At 43.5% G+C, this 23814-nt stretch overlaps 2 protein-coding genes across 12 annotated transcripts in view; both read right to left on the bottom strand.

Moving 5' to 3' along the window:
• ARHGEF9 (Cdc42 guanine nucleotide exchange factor 9) overlaps window positions 1–23814 on the bottom strand; it is a 289965-nt gene that overhangs the window by 63573 nt on the left and 202578 nt on the right. For all 10 annotated transcript variants that reach the window (XM_079961599.1, XM_079961597.1, XM_079961600.1 and 7 more), the window contains one exon: window positions 16737–16916. In XM_079961599.1, coding sequence (XP_079817725.1) covers window positions 16737–16916 — 180 coding nt within the window. The remainder of the gene's footprint in view (window positions 1–16736; window positions 16917–23814) is intronic.
• LOC307207700 (uncharacterized protein) overlaps window positions 16819–23814 on the bottom strand; it is a 53677-nt gene continuing 46681 nt past the window's right edge. Inside the window, exon 2 of one of the 2 annotated variants that reach the window (XM_079961808.1) lies at window positions 16819–16916. The gene's annotated coding sequence lies outside the window, so the exon portion shown is untranslated. The remainder of the gene's footprint in view (window positions 16917–23814) is intronic. The other variant, XR_013834767.1, reaches the window with a different exon arrangement.

The raw sequence follows: 23814 nt of genomic DNA on the forward strand, positions 1-23814 counted from the left end.
CAGACTACTGGAAAATGTTTACTGGAAGTAAACAACAACAACAACACCCTGGGCCACCTTGCAATGATAACACTCTCATAACACCAGAACTCATGCATATTCAATGAAGCTGAATGCTGGATAATTCAGGACAGATAAAAGAAAACACATAATACAGTTATGCAGTATTTCTCTGCCCATTTCCAACTGCTCAAATACAGCCTGCTAAGATAAGAATCACAAAACATCATGTAATGCGTAGCTTAAGCTGTAAGTCTCAAGTGATTTCAAACAGGAGAAAAGTGTAACTCATTTTCTCTGGACAGGAACCTAACTGGATTTCTAAACATGTTTTCTCAGTAGTAACTCCCACTTCATTTAACAGAATTTATGAAACCAAACAGTTAGTATTATGAAACTAGAAGCTTGATCTTTGATTTTGATTTTTTTTAGTATGGACATACGTCTTGGCTGCATAGCTCCTTCTCTCTCCTTCCCTAAGACCACCTAAAAGGCACAGTCACATCAGACTGGACTATAACCATTAAAAATAAATTGGTCTTTTTTTATTTCAGATGGGACATAAGTGCAACTAAGGCTGCAATTTTAAAAACAAGCAGTAGGATTATCTTCTGATTAAAAATGCTTAGGATTGTACTGCAAATTTCTCTGGATTGGAGCCTAATAGTGCAATCCTGTGGGTGTCTGGCCTTTAGTAAGTAACATTAATTCAACAGGACTTTCTCTAAGACAAGGGTCTATGAGCTTGCAGCTTCAGTTTATAAAGTTAAGAGCTTTACTCCTTTAGTTTTGTTGATCTCCTCCTCCCCACTTTTCCCCGCCAAGATCCCTTAAAAATATGACTAGAAGGCGCAACCATCTCAGTCCAGTCTGAAAACATCCAACAATTTTAAATAGAAACAGTGAGAGGTCGAAATAAGTCTTAAGTACATGGCATGGTATTCTTTAAATTCCAATGCTTCCTTCCCATTCATAATTGAAAATGATTGCAGCAAACAGAAAAACTCTGTTCATTAGCCATCACAGTCCAGCAGCAAAAAGCATGCATATTAAGAAAAGCATGCAAGTTATACTCTGCACCAAAATATAATTTAGCAAGTACAAAGCTGCTGTTGCATTTACAACATGTACCTTTGAAATGGCTGTGTCCTTTTAATTTGCAAAAGGCTCCATCAATTCTTTTTCCCTACAATGTATGTTCACCACTCTTCTGTCTGATGATTGTACTTCGCTAAACAACATTCTTTTTATTACTGTGCCAGTGTTTTCTCTTCCTACAGAGAACTTTAAAGGTCAAGAAATGGGAGATCTCAGAGACAGCCTACCAATTTCCCTAACTTAGGATTTAAAGACACAGTGAGCATAAAATAGGTTATTTTCAAAATGAAGTGAAAAAAATACATAATGGGCTTTTTAAGAATAGAAAACCAATTCCAGAAACTGGGCTAAGCAAGGAAAAGAACTACTGTGTACAAAAAACAAACAAACTATGAGATAGGGGACAAATTACAAATGTCTTTGTTGAGATCCTTTTTTGTCTGATCACTGAGTTCTTTCGTGCACCCAATTCAGGGCCATTCCACACATTCTACAGATGTAAACCACAGTCCGCTGCAAATATCAGGGAGTTCTATCCAATGCAGCTCCCTGTTGAATGCGGGACATGCTGGTTTGCAAACAAAATTATCAAGGGACTCCTCTAAGAGACATGGTGACAATGTTAGTTTAAGGAAGAGGGGGAAATGGTAATTAAGGGAAGATGTGACGGAAATGCTTAAAATTATGCATCACATGGAGAAACTGGACAGAGAGACATTTTTCTCCCTCTCATAATACTAGAACCCTGAGTGATCTAATTCCCAGTTTAAGGTGAAGCAAGGATCCTTTCCGGGACGCGGGTGGCGCTGTGGGTAAAACCTCAGTGCCTAGGGCTTGCCGATCGCATGGTCGGCGGTTCGAATCCCCGCGGTGGGGTGAGCTCCCGTCTTTCGGTCCCAGCTCCTGCCCACCTAGCAGTTCGAAAGCACCCCTAAGTGCAAGTAGATAAATAGGTACCACGTTATAGCGGGAAGGTAAACGGCGTTTCCGTGTGCTGCGCTGGTGCTGGCTCGCCAGAGCAGCTTCGTCACGCTGGCCACATGACCCGGAAGTGTCTCCGGACAGCGCTGGCCCCGGCCTCTTAAGTGAGATGGGCGCACAACCCTAGTCGGACACGACTGGCCCATACGGGCAGGGGTACCTTTACCTTTAAGGATCCTTTCCAGGTGTGAACAGTGGTGACCCCAGACTTGTTATTCAACTATTCAACTGTCAAGTGTGTTTTATAATTGTTTTGAACGTGAAAATGTGTTAGTATATTCAACTTCTTCTGAAAATCAGGATATGAAAATGTAACTTGCAGAAAAGTGATTTTTATTGTTATTTCTTTAATCTGAGTTACAAAAGAGTGTGCGCGCGTGAGAAATCTCCCAGAAAAAGACCTTACACCCTTCTCTCCAACCACACCTACCCAGCATTATATAAGAGGCTCACCTTCTGACTCTTAACACTTTGTACCTTTTCCAGCAATAGTAAAACTGAGAGCCCATTTTAATGTCTTACATGAGGGAGCAGAAATGAAATGCCGAGAATACGGCTGTCAGCTCTTGTTTTTCATGTCCTGATGCACCTAAGGTGGAACAGGGGAGTCAGGCTGCAAAAAAACAACAACAAAAAAAAAAAACACTTCCTCCACGATACTGAACCTACTAGTAGTGATGCTGGGGTCAAACAGAACCACTATTGTAAAGGCAAAGCAAAGCTTTTACTTGGCAGGCTCTGAGTGAGTGGAGTAAAAACTAGAGGGTTGTTCTTAGAAAAGGGAAGAATCACACTGTTCCATGCAGTGGAAAGCTGTACCTTTGGGCTTGTTCTCATAGCTTGCTGTGAGTTATAGCCTAGAGACATGCTTTCAGTGCCAGCTTACAGAGAGTGAAAATAAAGGAGGTAGGTGCACTTAAAACGTCATGTCAAACTACTATTGGTGCGAACTGTTGCTTAGAACCCAAAACCATGGCATGCACTTCCAACATGTTGACAGGCAAATAATGATTTCTACTCCCATTCTCCAGTCTTTTGACACTTAGCTTCATAACTACATTCTTGCCTCTGTGGTACATGGTTAGGGCTGAGCACACTGACTGTCTTAAAGGAGGTCCCAGGTTCAGTCTCCAGCTTCTCCAAATGGGGCTGGGAGAGTCCCTTGCTAGAAAATCTGAAGAGCAACCGCCAGTCAATGCAGAAAATACTGAACTAGATGGATCTGGGTGTGACTCAGTATAAGGCAATATAAGGGTCTGACTCAGTACAAGGCAGCTTCCTCTGTTCTTCTATGGCTTGTAAATTCAGACTTCATGCCAAAGTCACGTTTCGGTCTGCCATTTTGATTCAAGATGGTGCCTAGCATCTAAACATTGATTAAGATTGTCGCCCCCCATCCCGGGATCTCTCATGGCAACAATATCTCAAGAGGTGGCTTAATGTATGCCAAGAAATGGGCAAAGTCCCTCCAAAGTCACATTTAGGTTTGCCATCTTGAATCAAAATGGTGCCTGATGTTCAAAAGTCTATGAAAATTGCTGCCCCCCATTGCAAAAACCCTCCGGCAAAGTTTGGCGATAATAACTCAAGAAGTGTACAAACGCAGAGAGGACAAACAAATGGACAGGTGTGTATACAATAAGAAACTAATTGAAGCTGTGCTGATGTGAACAGCTAGGGGAGGGAGAGCTCTAAAACTTATCAGAAAAATAACACTTTCATTGTTCTCTAAGACAGTAATGTGAACATACCCCTAGCCCTTTGAGGGCAGTGCTGCCTCATCCAAGAAGGATTGCAACCCTCCATCTGAAGAGACGGGTTTCCCCCATTCACAGCATCAGTCATCTTATCTGGATTAAGTGCCAGAATGTTCCCCCTCACCCAGCCCAAAACTGCCTCAAGGTATTGAGTCAGAAGTTTAACAGTCTCCCTGGGACACTTAGTTGGAAAAGCAGAGTAGTCAACACTTCAATCTAAACCACCAGATAACTTTCCCCAGTGGTTTCATGTACATGTTGAACAGCATGTGACATGGGGGGGGGGCGGGGAAGCACCTGAGGAAGGCTGGCCTTTGTCAATCTGGTACTCTTCAGATGTTTTGGACTACAACATGCTGACTGAGGCTGAAAGGGCTTGTGGTCCAAAACATCTGGAAGGCAGTAGCTAGTGAAGGGTGCTGTAGGACAAGGCCAATCACAGCCAGTTTATCACTTCAGCATGTAAAGTAAACAAGGCTGGCCAAAGACAGTTTGCTGCCTCCTAAGAAATCCCACAGATTTGTCATTTACACACACACACACAATTATTGCAGGGGTGCCCTGATGGCAAAAGTGGTTTTTTGTGACCCTCTCTAAGGCCATCCCAATTCCCCCATTTATATTTTTGATATTTAAAAGTGGAAGCTTCTTATTATCTTCCTCACTGCTGTGCCAGAGGCAAGGCTGGGGGTGGGGGTGGGGAATAAGCCTTAGTCTTGATCATATAATGACATGGCACAGCTAACCATCACATGCAGTGAGTATTTCCCTCAAGCATTCAATAAGGGGTATCACTTCCAGGGGGTCCCACTGTCAACTATACCAACTATACCAAACAGGTATAGAAACAATGCAATGCAAAATCTCTTTAACCAGAAGCAAAAGCATTTAGACAAGGAACACTGGAAGCTGCCTTATACCCAGTCAGACCATTGGTCTATATAGTTCAGTATTGTCTATGCAAACTGGCAGCAGATCTCCCAGGCTTCAGACTGGGTGCCTCCTAGCCCTATTTGAAGATACCGGGGATTGAACCTGGGGCTTCTGCATGCAAAATAGATGCTCTACCGCTGAGCTATGGTCCCTCCCCCACACCAGTTCCAGTCTCTGAAACCCCCACCCAAATCATCTCTCTCCAATTATTAAGACTTACAAATATAAATAAATTTCAGATATTTGTTAGGAGCTTGGGGATTTGAAGGATTGCTGCAGAGGTTTCATCCAGTGGTGTCTAAGAGGTAGACGGGTTTTTGAGCTTCAAAGGGTTACACCCTGTACAGTTTTAATTGGGCCTGTTGGCCCAGTCACAACACTGCCAAGCAAGTCTTCTATGCTTCACTTGCCTGCCTACTCAACCCTGCTTGATGGTTTTGCTTTAGACAACAGTGCACTTGAAGAGACAAATTGGGGGTGACATGCTCTTAGTTTGGTACCTTATTAGATGTAATCTTCACTTGGATGAGACACTGTTCCAGTTCCAACACTCTTTTCAGTGTTTTGCTGAAGCCCAGACCCCTCCATGGGATATGAGTGCACTCCCTGTGGAGGCCCTACTCTAATCTCTCCCATTATGACCTAGGTTGTTTACAGTGAGAGATTGAGTAGAGGAGGCATCTTCCTTGCAAAAAGCCAGAGATCACAAGAGTGGGATCCATGTCAGGGGAGACTTGGATCTGAGAAGTGTCAGACTCTGTTATCTCAGCCTACCTCTGGCTGAGAGGAAAACTTAGAGTGGGGAGATGCATTGTCTGGGGAGTCATTGTTCCCTACACCAAGATCTTGCAGGTCAGAAGATATACATTTACTGCATTCTGAAGGCTCAGAGTGCCCCTCACTGCCCCATGCCATGGGAGACAACACTTGTAGAACTAGGCAATGCCCATTTAAGAAACAGAGATAGTTCCCCTGAGAGGAGCAGGATAAAAGCAGGTCCAGATCAGCCAGCCTTCAAAAGGCGTCAATATGCTGCTAAGAGAACCATTCTTCCTGGATGACTTCCAGCCAACACCTGGCATAGTGATCTGTCCAGGGTGCTGAATAAGATTGAACGGTTGTGATCCTCCTGCCCCATTAGACTTGACTGTGATCTTGGTATAACCTTGCCCTTCCAGGTAAGTGCCTCTGCTCCAGTCTCTCCTGAGAGCCCTGAGCCAAGCTAGGATGAGACAGGGCATTACAGAGGTGAATCAAATAGGTGAGAACAGTGTAGTCATGGAGGCAGCAGTGTCTTTCTGGCAGCTGACTCAGTAGGATAAGAGCAGGAGGTGAAAGACACACCCTCATCCAGAAAAAGTGACAACCCCACTCTTGGGGGAAATTGCCAGCATGCAAATGAGGTTCCTATGCTGAGAAATGGGGAGTAGGACAGGAAATGAGTGCAGCTTGAGTCCTCTCCAGGCATTCAGAAAGAATGTGTAAGGGGTGAAATTGGAGGAGGATGGCATGCACACAGCTCCTCTTCCCAATCCCCACACTGAGCTGGAAGGTCTGAAGGGAGCATCTAAGCATGTACACATGTGGAAGGCTCCCTGCAACTGGGAACTCTGTTATCCAATCAAGCACACTTAGAAACCCTCTTCCAGCCTTCCTGCTTGATCTGGGAGGATCCATTGTGGAGCAGGGCACAACCTGCACAGCTGCTCCCTCCCCAGTTTGGGCCTCACATTTTCTTTCTGACCTCCTAAAAAAGGCTTCAGAGGGCAGCCAGGCTTGTAATAATAAGATACAGTATTGGAAAAATTTGGAGGGTGCTTATTTGGCAAATAGCACTTGTAAGAAACTAATAAAATACAACTGGCACAAGGTCTGAAGCATAAAGACTGGTACACGTACATGACTAAACATGAAAACAGAGAACTCCTTTCATATTATAAAACATTTTGGTTAGCATAAACTAAACAAGGTCTTTTCTACACATGGTGGTCTTGGCTAGGAACTTTGTTTTCTATTTGATTGTCATTTTGGACAGATTGTTCAAACTTCACTTTCTGGTTCAGGGTGAGATATTAAAGGTTATGTTTGTTTGATGGTTCAATATGCTGCAAGAACTTATTAATGATAGATATAGATATTAACTTATTAACTAATTAATGATAGATAGATATAACAAGAAAGCCCCATGGAAACACACTCATCCCGCATAAGTACTCTCAATTCCTAGTATCTGCTACATGCAAGGTCAGCAGCTGAGGGAGAGAAATGAGCCAGGTTTTGCTGCTGTCCACTCTAGAGGAATAAGGGGTTTAAGAGCCCTTTGTCTATGTCTAAAAGGGAGATGTGAAAAATGAGGGCTTTGTAAAAAACTTTGTTGCTGTTCCCACAGCAAATTAAGGTTTCAAGGCACCCTTTACCTCCATCTCCCTTGTGTATCTCACCTACACAGGAGAAAAGGGAGTGACATAAAGAGGGTCCCTGGCAACTAGCCCAAGGGTGCTGAGCCACCACATGCCCACCCCTACACTCAGATGTCCCGAGCATCCCTTTCCTTAAAAAGGTAAAAATAATAAATAATAAATCACGTTTAGATATTTAAGCCTACAGCTATTTAAAAAAATAACACCTGCATTTACTTGGAGGCAAAGACAGTGCAGCAGGAAGATTCCCGCTTGCAAGTCTCCTTTGAGCATTTGACACAACTCTCCATTTAGCTGGTTAGACAGAACATTTTCTGCAGCTAACCTCACTCATGTGGCCTCTCACTGAGCTGCTCTGTGTTTTTGTGTGAGCAGAGTAGGAGTGAGAAACATTTCTGACAATCGTGCTTTTCATATTGTTGTGGGTGGGAGAACTGAGACTGTAAAAACCACAGGAGTCCCTTCAAGGAATAATGACAAGACTGCAGAGCCCAACACTCTGGTCTTAAGATTCCTCCTACCGAGCAATAGTCATGCATAACAGGAAGGCCATCTTGATGTAAAGGAGAATTGCATTTAAGAAATTTGCAATTCTTATTTTTTAAAATAAATTATTTAGCAGGATTTATATATAGCTTATTCCTAAAAACCTTTAATGGTTTACATAAAGTGATTTATATTGAGAAGTGGTAGAGTGGTTAGAGTGCTGGGGTAGAACCTTCGAGAGCAGACTTCAAATTCTTACATAACCATGGGGGTCAGTCACCATCTCTCTGCCTAACCCACCTCACAGGGTTGCTGTGGAGATAAAAAGGAGATGAGGAAGAACCATATATGCCACCTTGAGCTCCTTGGAGGGATAGAAATGTAATAATAATAATAATAATAATAATAATAATAATAATAACCTTTGTGATAGGGACAGGGGGGAATTAGGTTCAGCTTGTATTTAAATGTGAACCCTCTCTAACTTGCACTTTCTAAACACATATAATCCTTCAAAATTAACACTGCTCTGAATTATGTAATATGGTTTTTATTTATTCTTATTTATTAAATTTATCTACTGCCCTTCGTCCGATGATCGCAGGGTGGTTTACAATATAAAAACACAAAAATAAATTGCAGAGTAACAAACAAAAACAATACTGCCTCAGTTCTCCAACCAAAAAACCATATTTTAATGGGATGTTTACCTAGAAACATATATATCATTGAAAATAACATACCAAAAAGCAAGAATGGTGGGTTATGATGGTTCATTTCTGAAGACTCACAGAATTCATTGGATTCCAGAGTGCACTGGGTGAGTTTCTAGTAGACAGAGCAAGTGACCCTCTTGAAGCCCTTGTCATGCTGTGGAACAGTTAGATGTGTTGGGCTATTGACACGACTGCCCCGAGCACCCTCTCCTGCATTGTGGGGCCTGTTGTGTACTTTGGCTCACCAGTGAACTAGGGGCAATGAAACAGGCCAGACAATGGCTAGAGTGCAAGTGATGAAAGAAGCTGACAGAGTATGAGTGAAACATAACTGCGGAGCAGTCAGAGCGGTGAAGAAGGCTCACTTTTCTGCCTCCATCCACTTCTTAAAGTAGCCACCGCGTGGAACATTTTCATATTGTTCAGGGTCTGTTAACATCTACTTCAGGGAAGCGAGTTTTAGGGCCAGTGTAAATTGTATGCAAGGCACTTTGAGGGTAAAGTCACTCGCTTTCGTAGAAATATCAATGCCACATCCACACTCACTACATTCAGCGGCGTAGCTAACTGCTCTGGTGCCTGGGGCGGGGAGAGGGTGTCCTGCAGCCGGGGGTGGGGCGAGGCGAGCCTCTCCGATGCTTGGAGCCTCTCCACTGCCTCCCCCTTAGCTGTAGGGAGGCTGAGGGAGAGGCAGTAGGCAGACACAAGTCCTATGCTGCCGTTTCAGGCAGTGTGGAACCTGCAGGCATCTAAGCCACTACGTCACACCTAAAAAGTTTCGTGAGCCCGTTGTTGTTTGTCAAACCCCCCTCCTCAGTGATGACACCTGGAGTGGACAGCACTCCCTGCACTCCCCTTCCTCTGCCACAGACTACATTCCCCAGTGAGGCATGCAGTGCAACATCTGCTTCAACTTATTGGGATCAGCTTCAGTTGATGTCGCCTGACAATGTGGACAAGGTTCTTGGGACAATGCAGCCAGTGGCCAGCAACATCTCTCTTCAACCCTTGCCCCTCTTGGCTTCTTAAAGCTTGCCATGGGATTATGAATGTGTGTATACAGGGTGTGGGCAAAACATCCATGTGGAAGGGAGTGGTCCTGGCTGTCCTGAAAGTTGCAATTATCAAACCACTCCTGAAAAAGCCCACCGCAGAACCACTGGCTTGTGACACAATGTGACAACTACTGCCCAGTTGCAAATACTCTCTTTTTCGGGTAGGTGATTGAGAGGGTTGTAGTGCAACAATTGCATGGTCTCTTGGATGAAACCAATTTCATCCAATGGACCAATTTCAATTCCAGGTTCAGGCCTGGTTATGGGACTGCATTCACCTTGGCCACCCTGATGGATGGAGAAGGACGTGGTGAATGGAACTCTATTATTCTTACTTGATCTGTCAGCAGCTCCCTGGCAATTGTGTTTTGGGCACCACAGGGTACCATCTTGTTCCCTAATGCTGATTAACATATGTGAAGCTGTTGAAGTCACCGTTGCAAGGTTTGGAACGTGGTGTCATCAGTATGCTGATAATACCTAGCTCTCCTTCACTGTAACATCTGAATCAGGAGAGGTTGTGGAGCCTTGGACCGGTGCCTGGACTCGGTGGTGGGCTGAATGAGTGCCAAGAAACTGACTCTAAATCCTGGCAAGACAGCGGCACTGTTGGTGGGTGGTTCCCAAGTCTGGATAATTGGTCAATTGCCTCCTTTGGATGGAATCGACATCCCTCTGAAAGAGGAAACTTGCAATCTGGGATGCTCCTGGATCCATCTGTTGCTAGAGGCCCATATGACATCAGTAGATAAGAGTGACTTCCACCAGCTTTGGCTGGTACATACCGTATTTTTTGCTCTATAAGACGCACTTTCCCCCTCCTAAAAAGTAAGGGGAAATGTGTGTGCGTCTTACGCAGCGAATGCAGGCGGGAGGCTCTGTCAGCGCTCCCTTTAAAGAGCCGCATGGAGCGTGTGTGCGGCTCTTGGGGCCTTTTCCCGGGCGCTCTTTAAAGGGAACGCGGCTCTTGGGGGAGCCTTAGCCGTGCACAGCCTCTCCAGGCCGGAGAGGCTGCGCGTGGCTAAAGAAGACGCCAGGACAGCGAGCAGGATGCATCCCGCTGGATGTCTTGGCTTCTGGCTTAGCCACAGGATGAAGACTCCGCAGGGGAGTGGGGAGCCTCCCCTAAAAACTAGGTGCGCCCAATCGTCCGGTGCATCTAATAGAGCGAAAAATACGGTAATTTACATTCATTTCTGGACCACAATAGCCTGATAACTGTGTCCATGCACTGATAGTCTCCAGGCTGGATTATTGCAACAGGCTTTATGTGAGACTGCAAAATAAAATAATAATAATAATAATAATAATAATAATAATAATAATAATAATTTATTTCTACCCCACCCATCTGGCTGGGTTTCCCCAGCCACTCTGGGTAGCTTCCAATAAAACACTAAAATACAATAACCTATTAAACAATAAAAGCTTCCCTAAACAGGGCTGCCTTCAGGTGTCTTCTAAAAGTGCAAACTTAATTCAACCTCTGCTTAAAAACCTCCAGTGAAGTCTACCAACTTCCAAGAGAGTCCATTCCTTTGTCAACAGGTCTTACCATCAGAAAGTTGTTGCTGATTTTTAGTCAGAAACTCCTTTCTTGTAACTTGAAGCCACTGGTTTGGATTCTACCTTCTGGAGCAGGAGAAAACAAGCTTGCTCTGTTTTACATGGGACGGTCTATTAGATATTTGAAGGTGGCTATCCTATCCCCTCTCAGTCTCCTCTTATCCAGGCTAAACATACCCTAATTAATATCATTAACAACAACAAAACCAAATGAAAAACCCTAAACAATACCACAACCCAAGAGTGTGTTCAGCAACTTTTGTAGCTGGGGTCAGTCCATGTCCCACTTTTCTATGCCAGGTGGGAAAAGGCCAGCAAGGCAGGGAGCAAGTTTTCCAGGACTCACAGCCCAACCTGTTCTCAATCCTGAGTAAGCAGGGGACCTGCCAGCAGCAACAATGGGGTAGCAACCAAAGTGATATCCAGGGCTACTCCAAGATCAGAGTCCACAATAAAGAGGCAGGCAAGAGGCAAAAGTGAGAGGAGTCCATGGCCAGGTTTGTGATAGGCAGGACATAGAGCTGGTATATTGATGTTGTCTAAGCAGCTCTTCCAACCCAACACTGGGGGTTTTCAGTGGGAGCTGCTGGAACCAAATGCTTACATCAGCTGACTCCTGTTAACTTCCTCCTTCCCAGAGGTCTTCTTAAGAGGAGGGCCTTATTCCTGAAAAGTTTGCTCTTGCCTGTAGTCCTTGCCTGTAGTCAGGTCCTTCTCCAGATGGGCCAGGTTTCCCTCTGGCATTAAAGGCGACACTTGATCTCAGATTTGGGACCCATTCCATCTCAGCATCAGAGGCTAACCTCTCTCCTAGGCAAGAGAAGTTTGGGGAAGTGCTTGGTGCCCAGTTGCTTCCTGGTGGGTGCTAGCTCTAATGCAGATCGAAATGATTACTTTAATGACAGCTCTGGATGTAAAGGGGGATTAGAAGCCAATTAGCTGACCAGACATATCAATACTCTAACCTCAGAATGGCCAGAAGGTCATGAGGGGCTTCTGGCCAACCAGAACTTACAGCCAGGTTACTGAGGTGTCTCTCGTGAGGAAAGGTGGTGGCATCTTCCAGGAAATGCATATTTAGACTTAATCCAATTACCAGTAGAAAATGCCTTAGGGCCAAATAAGAGCACATGGTTGCATTCAAAATGGCAAAGGTTCCAAGGACTAATCAGGCTGCAACCACTGTGAGAGAGGATTTGGCTTAGACCAATGCAGCTTTCTGTGAGACCTTTGCAATGGTACCACATTCACTGCTCTGAGCAAACACCAAACAGACACATCATTTACAGGACATGTGGAAAGTTCCAGCTGACCTGAGGTTCTTGGTAATGTATGTATAAACATATATGTGATGCTTTAAAATAAGCTAGAATAAATAAAAAGTTGCTATTCTGAAATGCCCACTGTCTTCCCATTTCGACAAGAGGAACTGATATTATGTGTAATCTGTTTTACCTTTTTAAAATTCTGAATATTAAATTGTTGCTACCTGCCCTGCTGGTGAAGGATGGATAAGAAATTTGATTTGATTTAATTCAATAATAAAATTATTTTAAAAGTCCTTGCACTAGTGGAAATGCTTATTTGGATGCTGATGTCCATATAAATAAGCAGGCGCTTCCCCACTGAGGTCCCACGCTGTAGACAGATTGCTACAGTAGTTCTTGGAAAGTCTTCACCGTGACAAATCTGGGAAGAAACTGCCAATTTTTTAAGATGCAAACCTAAAGCATCTGAAAAACAGTCCCTGCAGGGTTGGGGGAGAAGTATTTCTGAAACAAGGTGAGGTGCTTGATTTGCTCTCCTTGCTGTTGTACTTTGAAGGACATTTGTCCAGAACAAACTGTTCTACTGTAAAGAGGATGCTTAGTCCTCACATTTAGCCTTAGGTTTTGTTTTGAGTCTGGTTCCCACATTAACACCATCCATTTGAAACAGCATCCAGTTGCCAAGAGACTTCTGTTCTGCTCAAAGAGCTGCAATTGTCAGAGTGATTTAACAATCAATCCCTCTTCACAGGGAACCCTGGGAATTGTAGCTCTGTGAGGGGAATCATAGAACTGAGTTGGAAGGAATCCCAAGGGTCATCTAGTCCAACCCACTGCAAGAAACTCAGAAAAGGAGAGTCCACTACCTCCCAAGAAAGAAGGTTCCACTGTCAAACAGCTCTTACTGACATTTAGTCGGAATTTCCTTTCTTGTAACTTGAAGACATTGGTTTGAGGTCCTACCCTCCAGAGCAGAAGAAAACAAGTTTACTCTGTCTTCCATGTGACAGCCCTTTAGATATCTGGAGATGGTGATCATATCTCCTCTCACTCTCTTCTTCACCAGGCTAAACATATCCAGTTCTCTCAGTCATTCCTCATAAGGCTTTGTTTGCAGACCTCTGCACACATTCTAGCTTGTCAATATCCATCTTAAATTGTGGTACCCAGAATTGGACACAATATTCCAGGCATGGTCTAACCAAGGCAGAATAGAGCGGTACTATTACTTCCCTTGATTTGGTGCTATACTTCTGTTTATGCAAGCTAGAATAGAAGTAGCTTCTTCTTTTTTATCCTCCCATCTTATCCTGGAGCAACTGATTCTTCCTGCCTAAGTGTAGAACCCGACTTGTTTTTGAGAAATCACAGCATCCTTTTCTAAGTGCTCACAGACTGACTGTTGAATGATCTGTTTTAGGACTTTTCCTGGTATTGATGTCAAGCTCACCAGTGAGTAGTTACCTGGGTCTTCTAACAACCCACAGTACCTTTAATGAACTACAGATCCCAGAATTCTTTGGGGGAAGCCATATCAGTTTAAAGTGGTATCACTGTGTGCTAACTACCGTATAGAATCAAGGAGGAAGCTCTGCAGATGAAGAGTCAGGACTCTGCAGACAGAAGACAGCTTGATTCTGAATGCCTTGACTCATGAGAAGCTCATTTGCACTTGACCCCAGTGGAGTGTCTTTTAACTTTCTTCCATATATGTCAATGGCTGCTATTTAATTCTACAGGGAAATATGTAGTAGAAAAAGCTTGCCTCCCACCCCAACTACAATTGTATAGGGGTGGGTGTTTGGTTTGCCTCTGCAGAGATGCACTACACCCCAGACGTCTTTGTAATATACAAGCCTTCGCTATACACACACCAGTTATCATAAAGGCATTTTTCTTGCAAATGGTAATTATTACTGTTATCATAACTGGTTGACATTATGAACAGTGAACATAAATTAGGGATTAAGACAAGCTAGGGTGGTTGGTATAACCTCAGGTGGAAGAGACAGAAAAAGCAATGCACCATCAGAAAAGTATTGCATGTGCTGCTTATAAAATTGCCTCCTCTTTCCACCCACCAGCAAAGATCTAGTCAAATTACCTGGAAAGTTAAGCAGATAACACCCAACTCAGATGATTTTGTAAGGAAAAAGGAATTGCCATATCTCTTAGGCTTCAAAAGAGATTAAAGCTATTGCTCTACCTATCACAGAGACGCTGTGCTGAGGAGAAGGATGGATGGAACTAAAAAGGACAGGGGTTAATATCTGGGTCTCAGCCCCCCCCCACAACTGTCTGAGAAGTCCCTAGAAAAATGGTAAGGAATTATGACAGCGAGGAAGTTATCCTGCTGCACTTTTGCTCTCTTGCGACTAATAACAATAACACCATCATCAAAGTTCTCCTATTGTTCCCAACTATGAAAGGTTTGCTGCATTCAAGACAAATTGCAGGGTTGCTTTGGGAGCCATGAGAATACACCACAAATCCTATCAACAAGGAAGGGAAGAATGACAGAAACACAGCTGAGCTGACATTTTTTGGAAAGAAAATATCTGCTATTTTTTTCTTTTCTCTGTCTGTCCACCACTCCATAAAAGAAAAGAAAATCTTGCAGAATTTTCTCCACCACTTTATATGATTGCCACCATTCCCCCACCGAACAATACCTTGTTATGATGCTACATCACAAAAGATTGTGGTGGAAGCAAAATAGTGGCCAGGCTGTTAAATCAGATGTTGATGCTGCTGCCACTTGAAACAGATGCAGTGGTGGTGGGGACAATGAAATGACTTGGGGTAAAAGAATGATGCTGTGTTACTGTCTCTGTTAATGGTCAGCCCCAGCCATGAGAAATAGAAGGGGAAATTTCTCCGTCTCTGGAGAAATGCCATTAAATCTACCCCACCTGACATTTTTCTGTTCTCAAATAGGATGGAAAATTTCAATAGGCTGGTTACTTATTTGCTATATTTATGAGACTCTTTCGTGAAATATAGTTCCCTAGCATTGTACAGAAAAAAAGAATGAAACATAACAAGAAATATGCAATACACATAAAAGAGACGTCCAGCCTACAAAACCAAACACAAACGCAGCAGAATAAAACAGCCAAGAAAGACATATGTTAAAAACTTCTGGAATTCTTAGCCAGGCCCTTTGCAGCCCTGGCAGAAAGGTCTTTTCATTTGTTCCAACATTCCCTGATGTCACTTGGATTGTGTCTATGGCAGACCTGGGGACTCTCTCAAGGCCAAATTCCATCCTCAGTCACATCTCTCCTCCTCAGACCACACACCTCACCAATCCTATTATGAATCTTCCCTGAGTATTTCTGCCTGACTGGAACATATCACTGAACTCTGATAATGCTCATTGCTTGCTATGATGGAGATATGGCTGTGCAGGAAGTAGCCTACTTTAGAAAGGTAAAATTGGCACCAGCTGCTCTGCCCACTTTTGCTTCTGGCCCCACCCATCACTCGCATTTGGTCCATTGAAGGTTTCCTGGATGGAAATGTATCTCTTGTGCTGTAAAGATGTTTTCAACCCTGGTCTAGAGAGGGGGGTCTACTCAGGATTCATGACTGGGGTCTCGAATTCCCTCCTGGGGGAAAGTTTCTTTAGTTCCCCTTCCTTGTGGTGTTTTGACAGATGTTCTTTTTTGGAAAGGCCTTTGCTCTACAATTAGGGTGGCCATGAAATTCATTGTAACAAAGAGGAAGAAAGTGGGCGCATATCTGCATAAAATTTGTATGTGTGCAAATATTTGCAGAATTATATATGCAGAAACACACACTTTATGTGCAGCTGCTGGGGGAACATGTGGAGATGAATGTGAGGAGTTGGCCATTAGCCTAAACATACTACTGGCACAAAGTGTGGCAGGTGTGAACACGATGGTGGAGATACATGGTTGTTCATTAGGGTGGGCAAAAAGGGAAAGAGATCTGCATATCAAGTTGCATGTGCTAACTTATATGTGTTAACTTTTGATGGGTAATTCAAAGTGCCAGCTTTAAAGCCCCAAGTGGCTTGGGACTAGAATACCTGAAAGATCATCTGCTCCCATATAAACTGACCCTAATGCCATCTACCAAGCCCCTTCTCTGCAGTGCCCATGCCAAATCAGGTGCAAGAGTGGCTATCAGAGAGTGGATCTTTGCAGTGGTGACACGCTGACTGTGGCTTGCCCTCCTCAGAAATGCTTGTCTGGTCCCATGGTGTACTCATTTTGGTGCAAAGTGAAGACCTCCTTGCCACCCACCCCCTGGATAGCCAACCGGATGCTTCTTGAAAGTCTGCAGAGAAAGGCAATGGTGGCAAAAGTCTTCCCCTGCTGTGTGATTTCCTAAAGCAATGGTCATCACAATATCCATGAGCAAGATACAAATGTTCAGGAATAGAGGAAGAAGGGAGAGAGGGAGGAGAAAAAAAGAGGATCTGACTCACCCTTACAAAGCTGGCAGGAAACCATCCTTCTTCATCATCGATCTGTCCCCACCACCAGTCCTTGTTGGAGGCATCCAGGACCTTGATAACGTCTCCTGCTTTAAACGCCAACTCCCGGTTGGCCATGGTGACGTGATCCCATACTGCCTCAGCGCTTACAATAGAACCGCCACTGATCAGCTTGAAAAACAAGATAAGAGACAATCAGCAAATACGTCTTCCCTGGGAAAAGGCTTGTACCCTTTCCTCCACCCTCTTAACACATGAAACATCAGCAGGCATTTCCTAACCATATCATTACAGCAGGTTGGTTTGTCCAATACTTCTTCCTTTTAAAAACAACAACCTTGCTGTGAGGAATTTCAGCTGTACCCCAGAGCAATGCTTTTACTTTTTTCCAATAAACTTTTACAGCATTTTCTAGTTAATGGAAAACCTACATTACACACACACACACACACACACACACACAGGGAGGGAGGGAGGGAGGGAGGGAGAGAGAGAGAGAAGTAAACAGTATAACATTTCAAACACATAATTTATATTTAAGAACTTTATATTTTTATGAAACTCTTTCACATGTGACTCGCACACTACAAAACCTCCTGCACACCATGTATTAGGGCACACATCCAGTTGACACAACACATCATGCCAGTTTGTTGGGCCCTTCCTGGCACCTTGGGGGACTAAATCTCACCAAGATCACTCTGTATCTGAGCCGCAGCACTCCAGAGGCTGCAGATGAGGGCACACACAGCTCCATGCACAAATAAAATCTCTGCAGAACTAGCCAGTGTGGTGTAGTGGTTATAGTGTTGGACCAGGATCTGGGAGACTAGGGTTCAAATCGCCACTTGGCCATGAATTTCACTGGGTGATCTTGAGCCAGTCACTGCCTCTCAGCCTAACCTACTTCACAAGGTTGTTGTGGGATTTATATGAGGAGGAACAGAACCATGTACACCACCTTGAGCTCCTTGGAGAAAGGAGAATGGCGGAGTATAAATGTAATAAATAAATTAAGCATCATGGTTATAACCAAGCTTTGTATTGCCTGGGCAGATTTCCTATGCAAATTGTCTGTTGGAGTTGTTTCAGGAGAAAACTCTTTGCTAAGCGTTTTCTACCTGAGGCGATATAATAATAATTAATAATTAATAATAATAATAATAATAATAATAATAATTTATTATTTATACCCCGCACATCTGGCTGGGCCTCCCCAGCCACTCTGGGCGGCTTCCATAGAAACCAAAAATACAGTAAAGTATCACACATTTAAAACTTCCCTGAACAGGGCTGCCTTAAGATGTCTTCTGAGATGCAGGTTTTCTGTCTCAATGAGAAAGAACTAGACTTTAGTGTGCACCCCAGAAAACACCCAGTCCTCCCAGACATGCAGGAAGAGATGGACAATGGTAGGTTATGAAAGTTTCTCCAGCATTAGTAATCTTCTCATTGAGGCAACCTTGATAAGTATCATATCCCCTGCCTCAGAGTCCCAGGGTTGGCCTGAGGAGAACGCAGATTCAGATGACTCATGAGTTGCCCCCCTCAACACTCCCTTCTACACCATCCTAGCCTAAGTATGTGTCTCTCCTATCATCCTCGGAACCTCCGCTTCACCTGCCCCAAACCCATGCAGATGCATACAGCTGCAGAATTCCTATGGGCTCTTTTGGAACACAAGAAAAGCCCCGTATTGGATCAGGCAAAGGCCTATCTAGCCACCCCTATCTTCTCATAGTGACCAACTAGATGCCTGGGGAAGCCTACAAACAGGACCTGAGCACAAAAGCAGAACTCTTCTTGCTTAGGATTTCCCACAACTAGCCTTCAGCATCAACATCTGGTCCTAGACATAGATATGACCACCATGGCAAGTACACTTTGATAGCCTTATTTCCCACAAAGCCTGTCTTGGGAGGGGAGGGTGAAGCCACTGGAGAGGGAAAGCCCTGCCAACCTTCCTAGGTTTTCGGAGCGCTCTGGTCTCTGGTTGAGAGAATGTTTTTCATAATTTAGCTGCTAGAGTCCACTGGGAGCTGCTGAGGGCTTAGGACTGGAAAAGACTCCAGTAATCACTACAATTTGCCCTGCAGACCCCAAAGCCCAGCAGAAGAGGATAATAACATCCAAGGGTTCTCCAAAGAAGGCCACATTCCAGGTTTTAGTCTAAGCTCCAGCTCCAGCTGTCCAACTCTAGGTATACCACTGATTCAAAGCCTGGATTGGCTTAGATTGGCTCTGAAGAAGCTATTAATGAGAATCCCTTCAAATATCCAGCTGCCAATATGGCCCAGTCTCAAACTGTCTCAGAATCTGAGGTGTGGTGGTGCTTGTTTGAGGCACACAATGTGAAAACTCTATGTGGTCAGAATATAAGTCTTTCACAAGGCACATGACTTATGAATGGGGCTGCATGCATTTAAAAGCAGTAAACACGCATGCACACACACACACGGCATATCTGAATCAGAGAGCCCACAAAATAATGCTCTAATTACAAGAGAAGGAAGTGTCCATTCACAGTTATGTGATAATTCTCTGGCCATGCACCATAACAGGAAGAGAGGAGGGTCAGTAGACAGACACAACAGCTCTGTTCAGAGCCCCTATTTGCAAAACATGTCAGTGAAATACAGCAGCTCAAAACACAAAGCCTTATCCTTGGTAGCAATTGATAGACATCAATGTTTGACTCCAAGTCTTGGCAATATTGCTTTTAGGGCTATCAAACACTGTCAAGATTCTAATACTCTTGCAGGTCATCTACTAAATGTTATCACTGCATGTCATCTACCACACTAAATACCAATACACACTAAATGTCAACGGAAGCTGGGAGGGAAATGTTTGCAAATATTCAACATTTGACATTTTCTAGTTTTTACTAGTTCGCCATTTAAATGCAAAATTCTAAACTTGTAACTCCATTAAAAATGCATTTCCCTCCCAAAATTCAAAACTTGTAACCAAAAAAGAAAAAAAGAAAAAGAAAAAGAAAGGAAATATATGAGATTCGTCTGATATAACTTGCTTTTAAGAAACCCATGTTGGGTCTTAGTCATCACAGTCAAATCATTACCTCTACTGTAGTAGCAAACTAATGTATTGAGTGACAATGCCTATGTACCCAAAATAGGGTGACATGTAAACAAGAAGGGGGTATCAGTATGCTTGAAGGAACCCCAAGAATATCAGAAGTATAATTCCTTTTTTAAAATCTAATGAGACAAAAAGGGGGTCCCAGGCAGTAGTGGCTAGTGGGATGTGTGAGGTGCCTACCTCCCCACCTCCCCCACCCCATCCTGGGAAGTAGAACCACTATGTGGTGTTGAGAAGCTAGGAGAGCAATGCAGCCCCACCTGTGCTGCTCTGGCCACTCCAAGAGTATGGTCTGAAGACACATGAGACCATCACATTGCTGAGTTCAAGCAGAACTTGCTCTGGTCAGCGTCTGGGTGGGAGACTGCCTGAATACCACATGTACCCTGCCTTGGACTCTGCAATGGAAGAAAGAACCTAAATGTAAGCAAATAAAGCCCAAACAATCCAATGAGGGCTGAGCCAATCCTAAACGTCCATAGAGTGGGGGGATGGAATAGGGTATCCTGGAGGATGGCATTGCTAGCTGGCTGGCACTCTAAACAAGTACATTCCCCCATCCCACTCTGCACAGGGTAAGGATACACTGCAAAAATTTTGTACTGTCAAACACTAGATACTGCTGTGCCTCAGTTATCAAGTGTGCTGGATAGTAATATTATGGCACAACAATTGTAGACTTCATCAAACATGGCTAAATAAATAACATCTAGGACACAATGACAAATAACACAGTGTGTCAAAAACACATTCTGCAATCACATATTTAGAGAATATTAATTTTCAAACTTGGCATATGAGACTTTCAGGGAAAATTTATCACAGAAAACTCAGTTCAGCTCTAGAAGTTTTCCATTCTGTACCACAGCTGTCATTCTTGACTGCAACACTCTGACCCTGTTAAATGCCGCAGAATGCCTTAAAAGGTTTCCAGAATAACTATCATTTTCTGTTACACTTTAAAAGGCTTAAGGGCAACATCCAGAAATTGGATCTGCTTTTCAAGCTATGCCAGCAATGAAGAAGACAGAATCATGACCTCAATCAGAAGCAAGCAAGAGCTGAGGATGAAAGGAAGGAACCTAACTTAATATGTTGGCTAAAGTTTACTTTTCAATCCCCTTTTTCCGCATATTCAGTCTATGTGTGAGTGGAACATAAGAGACTTTCTTGCAACTGTGGGAGGAAAATATGAATCCCTGTGACCAGTGCTTTTTTTCTGGGGGGACGCAAAGGTGCACATACCCCTAAACATTTTGTGAATCTAAGTTTGGCCTCATTGAGGGGCAGTATTTCAACATGAGTAGGAAAATGAGAGTAACCCTAAACAATTTTTTTATAAAAAAGAAGCACTGCCTGTGACCCACATGTGTGGGGTAAATAACAAAAGAATCAGCTGGGTACCTGTATTCAAAACATGGGACAAACTCCCTCTCCAGCAGGAGAGAGTCTCCAGTAGCAGAGTTTAAACTCCCCATTTTCTACCCCTCTTGCAATTAACAGACCACACACTGTTCAGTAAGTTTTAAATAACTTACTTACAAAAGTTCCAAAGGTCAGATTCATGCATTTATCTAAGCAGCAGCAAGGAAAACACAGGTATAATACTTCTTGGGTAGAAAATACAGATAGTTCAAAACATGTGCTCTAAGCTTAGAAGTTTGCTCAGACACATCTTCCTTGAAGAAGAAGAAGAAGAAGAAGAAGAAGAAGAAGAAGAAGAGGAGTTGTTGTTTGGATTTGATATCCCGCCTTTCACTCCCTTTAAGGAGTCTCAAAGCGGCTAACATTCTCCTTTCCCTTCCTCCCCCACAACAAACACTCTGTGAGGTGAGTGGGGCTGAGAGACTTCAAAGAAGTGTGACTGGCCCAAGGTCACCCAGCAGCTGCATGTGGAGGAGCGGAGACGCAAACCCGGTTCCCCAGATTACGATACTACCGCTCTTAACCACTACACCGCACTTGGTCAGTTATATGGTGTGGAGAAAGTGAAAGGAAGAGAAGCAGCTTCAATTCCTCCCTTACTGAGGGAGCATGACCACCTGAGTTTAGAAACAAGACCTTTCTGGTCTTAACGCCTTCATGCACTAACTAGCACTTATACATAGTAAAGTTTGACTGAAATTTCCCACAATAATTACTATATTGTTTCTCAGCACAGTGGGGAATTACTATATTACATATTTCATCCCGGTGGGAAGGACCATAGTCAGATAATTGGTGTGCCTGGTCTGCCTGCTGCCCAAGTGATAACTATGGATGGACAGTTTCAATGCCCCTTATGTACTTCTTTCATGTGTATCTTTAAGTTAGCCATTCAAACAGAGTATTATTTCAAATAGAGGGTTATCTTCTGTAATGTAGGGCACTTGGCTACCCTAGGGTTCACACCCCTCCATCTAGTGTCCAGAGAGTCAGTGTGAGAACCTGCTCAACATCCGAATTAGGAACTACTTGGAGGACTCCATCCCTTCCATAGCTGTGGATACCCATTAATGTTATATAATTCATTTCCTTGTGAAGCTGACCCTCGTTCTCAAAATAGCTCCCCTGCCCCCATTGTTAATAGTGCAATTTGGAATTTCACCAAAACATCTTCAGTGGGCTATTACACCTTGCTTCCACTCCTGCTCATTTTTTTGTTGCTGTGAGAATCAATTGGTGGTTTGCCATAAAGAAAGAAGATATTTAGTGGAAGGAGAAAACTGAATCTTTATAATCTGCTGCCTTGGATTTGGAAAAACCACAGCCAGAGTCTGTGATAAAAAATAAAATAAAATCTGATGTCCTAATGATTCTGATAACTGCTTCAGCTCCTGCCCCTTATCAGTTGATCCCATCTCTCCAGACTGTAGAATAAGCTGCTTGGCTGTTCCTCTTTAATGGATTGTGATTTTGGCTCATTAGAAGCCTGGGTCTGAGAAGGACAGAACTGTTAAAAGGATGGCTTCAACCTGTGACCCCTTCTTAGGCAGTGGGTCCATCCTCAGCAGACTTCAGAAACGAAAGATTTGTCTTCAAAAGAGCCTGGGTTTCTAATAACCTTGAAGAATCTGAGTGCAAGCCTTTCAGGTGCCTGAAGTGGAAAATCTAAAAAAAGAACTCTGGCCCACTCCCCACCTTCAGACAATTAACACAGGGCACAATCCCTTGGGATTTTGTTTTTGTTTTTTTAAAGCATTTTTCCCCTATTCTCCAGTAAAAGAAAGAAAGACTCCCAGGGTGGCTTGCATATGTCAGTAATGAAACAGTCTCTGCCCTCAGGCAGAAGGGCACAGGTTCACCTCCCAGCAGCTACGGTTCAAGTGATCTAAGATAGCACAACTGACCTAGAGAGTCACTGGCAGTCACACCTTGGCTAATCTGAGCCAATGTTTTGATACAGTAGTAGGCAGTTGCATATGTGCTGGGGAGAGGTCAAAGCACAGCAGTCAAGGACCTATTTGCATTCAGAAGGTCCCAAGTTCAATGCCCAGAATCTCCATTTAAAAATATATCATACAGCAGAGAGAATGGTTGTCAAGGAAAGGGTAGCCAAGTTGTTGGCTAGATGGATCAGTGGTGTGACTGTGACTAGGGAGGGATGAGTTGCATCCATTTCAGTTTCCTTGAGTTTCAAGTTTTCCCCACATTCAGTTCATCCCATCTTCACATCAGTTTGAGATTATTTTTTAAATGAATGTGAAAATTTGCACACATTTCCCACTCACATTTCTTCTAATATGCCCATGTTGTAAGCAATTTTGCCTAATGCATGCCCTTTTTTGCAAACAGTTTTGCTAAACATAAAACCTGTTTGTACATTATTTTCACTAATGTATCCACTTTGGGGGCACACATTCCCCTCACATAAACCTTATTCTACAATGCTTGTTATTTTGCATAACTGATTCTAATTTTGCTGTTCATTGGGGGAGAAAAGGTACTGGCCCTGACCCAAACATACACACACACACCTGGAAATCTT

This window comes from Podarcis cretensis (genome assembly GCF_951804945.1).
Source record: "Podarcis cretensis genome assembly, chromosome: Z".
In the NCBI taxonomy this organism is placed as follows: domain Eukaryota; kingdom Metazoa; phylum Chordata; class Lepidosauria; order Squamata; family Lacertidae; genus Podarcis; species Podarcis cretensis.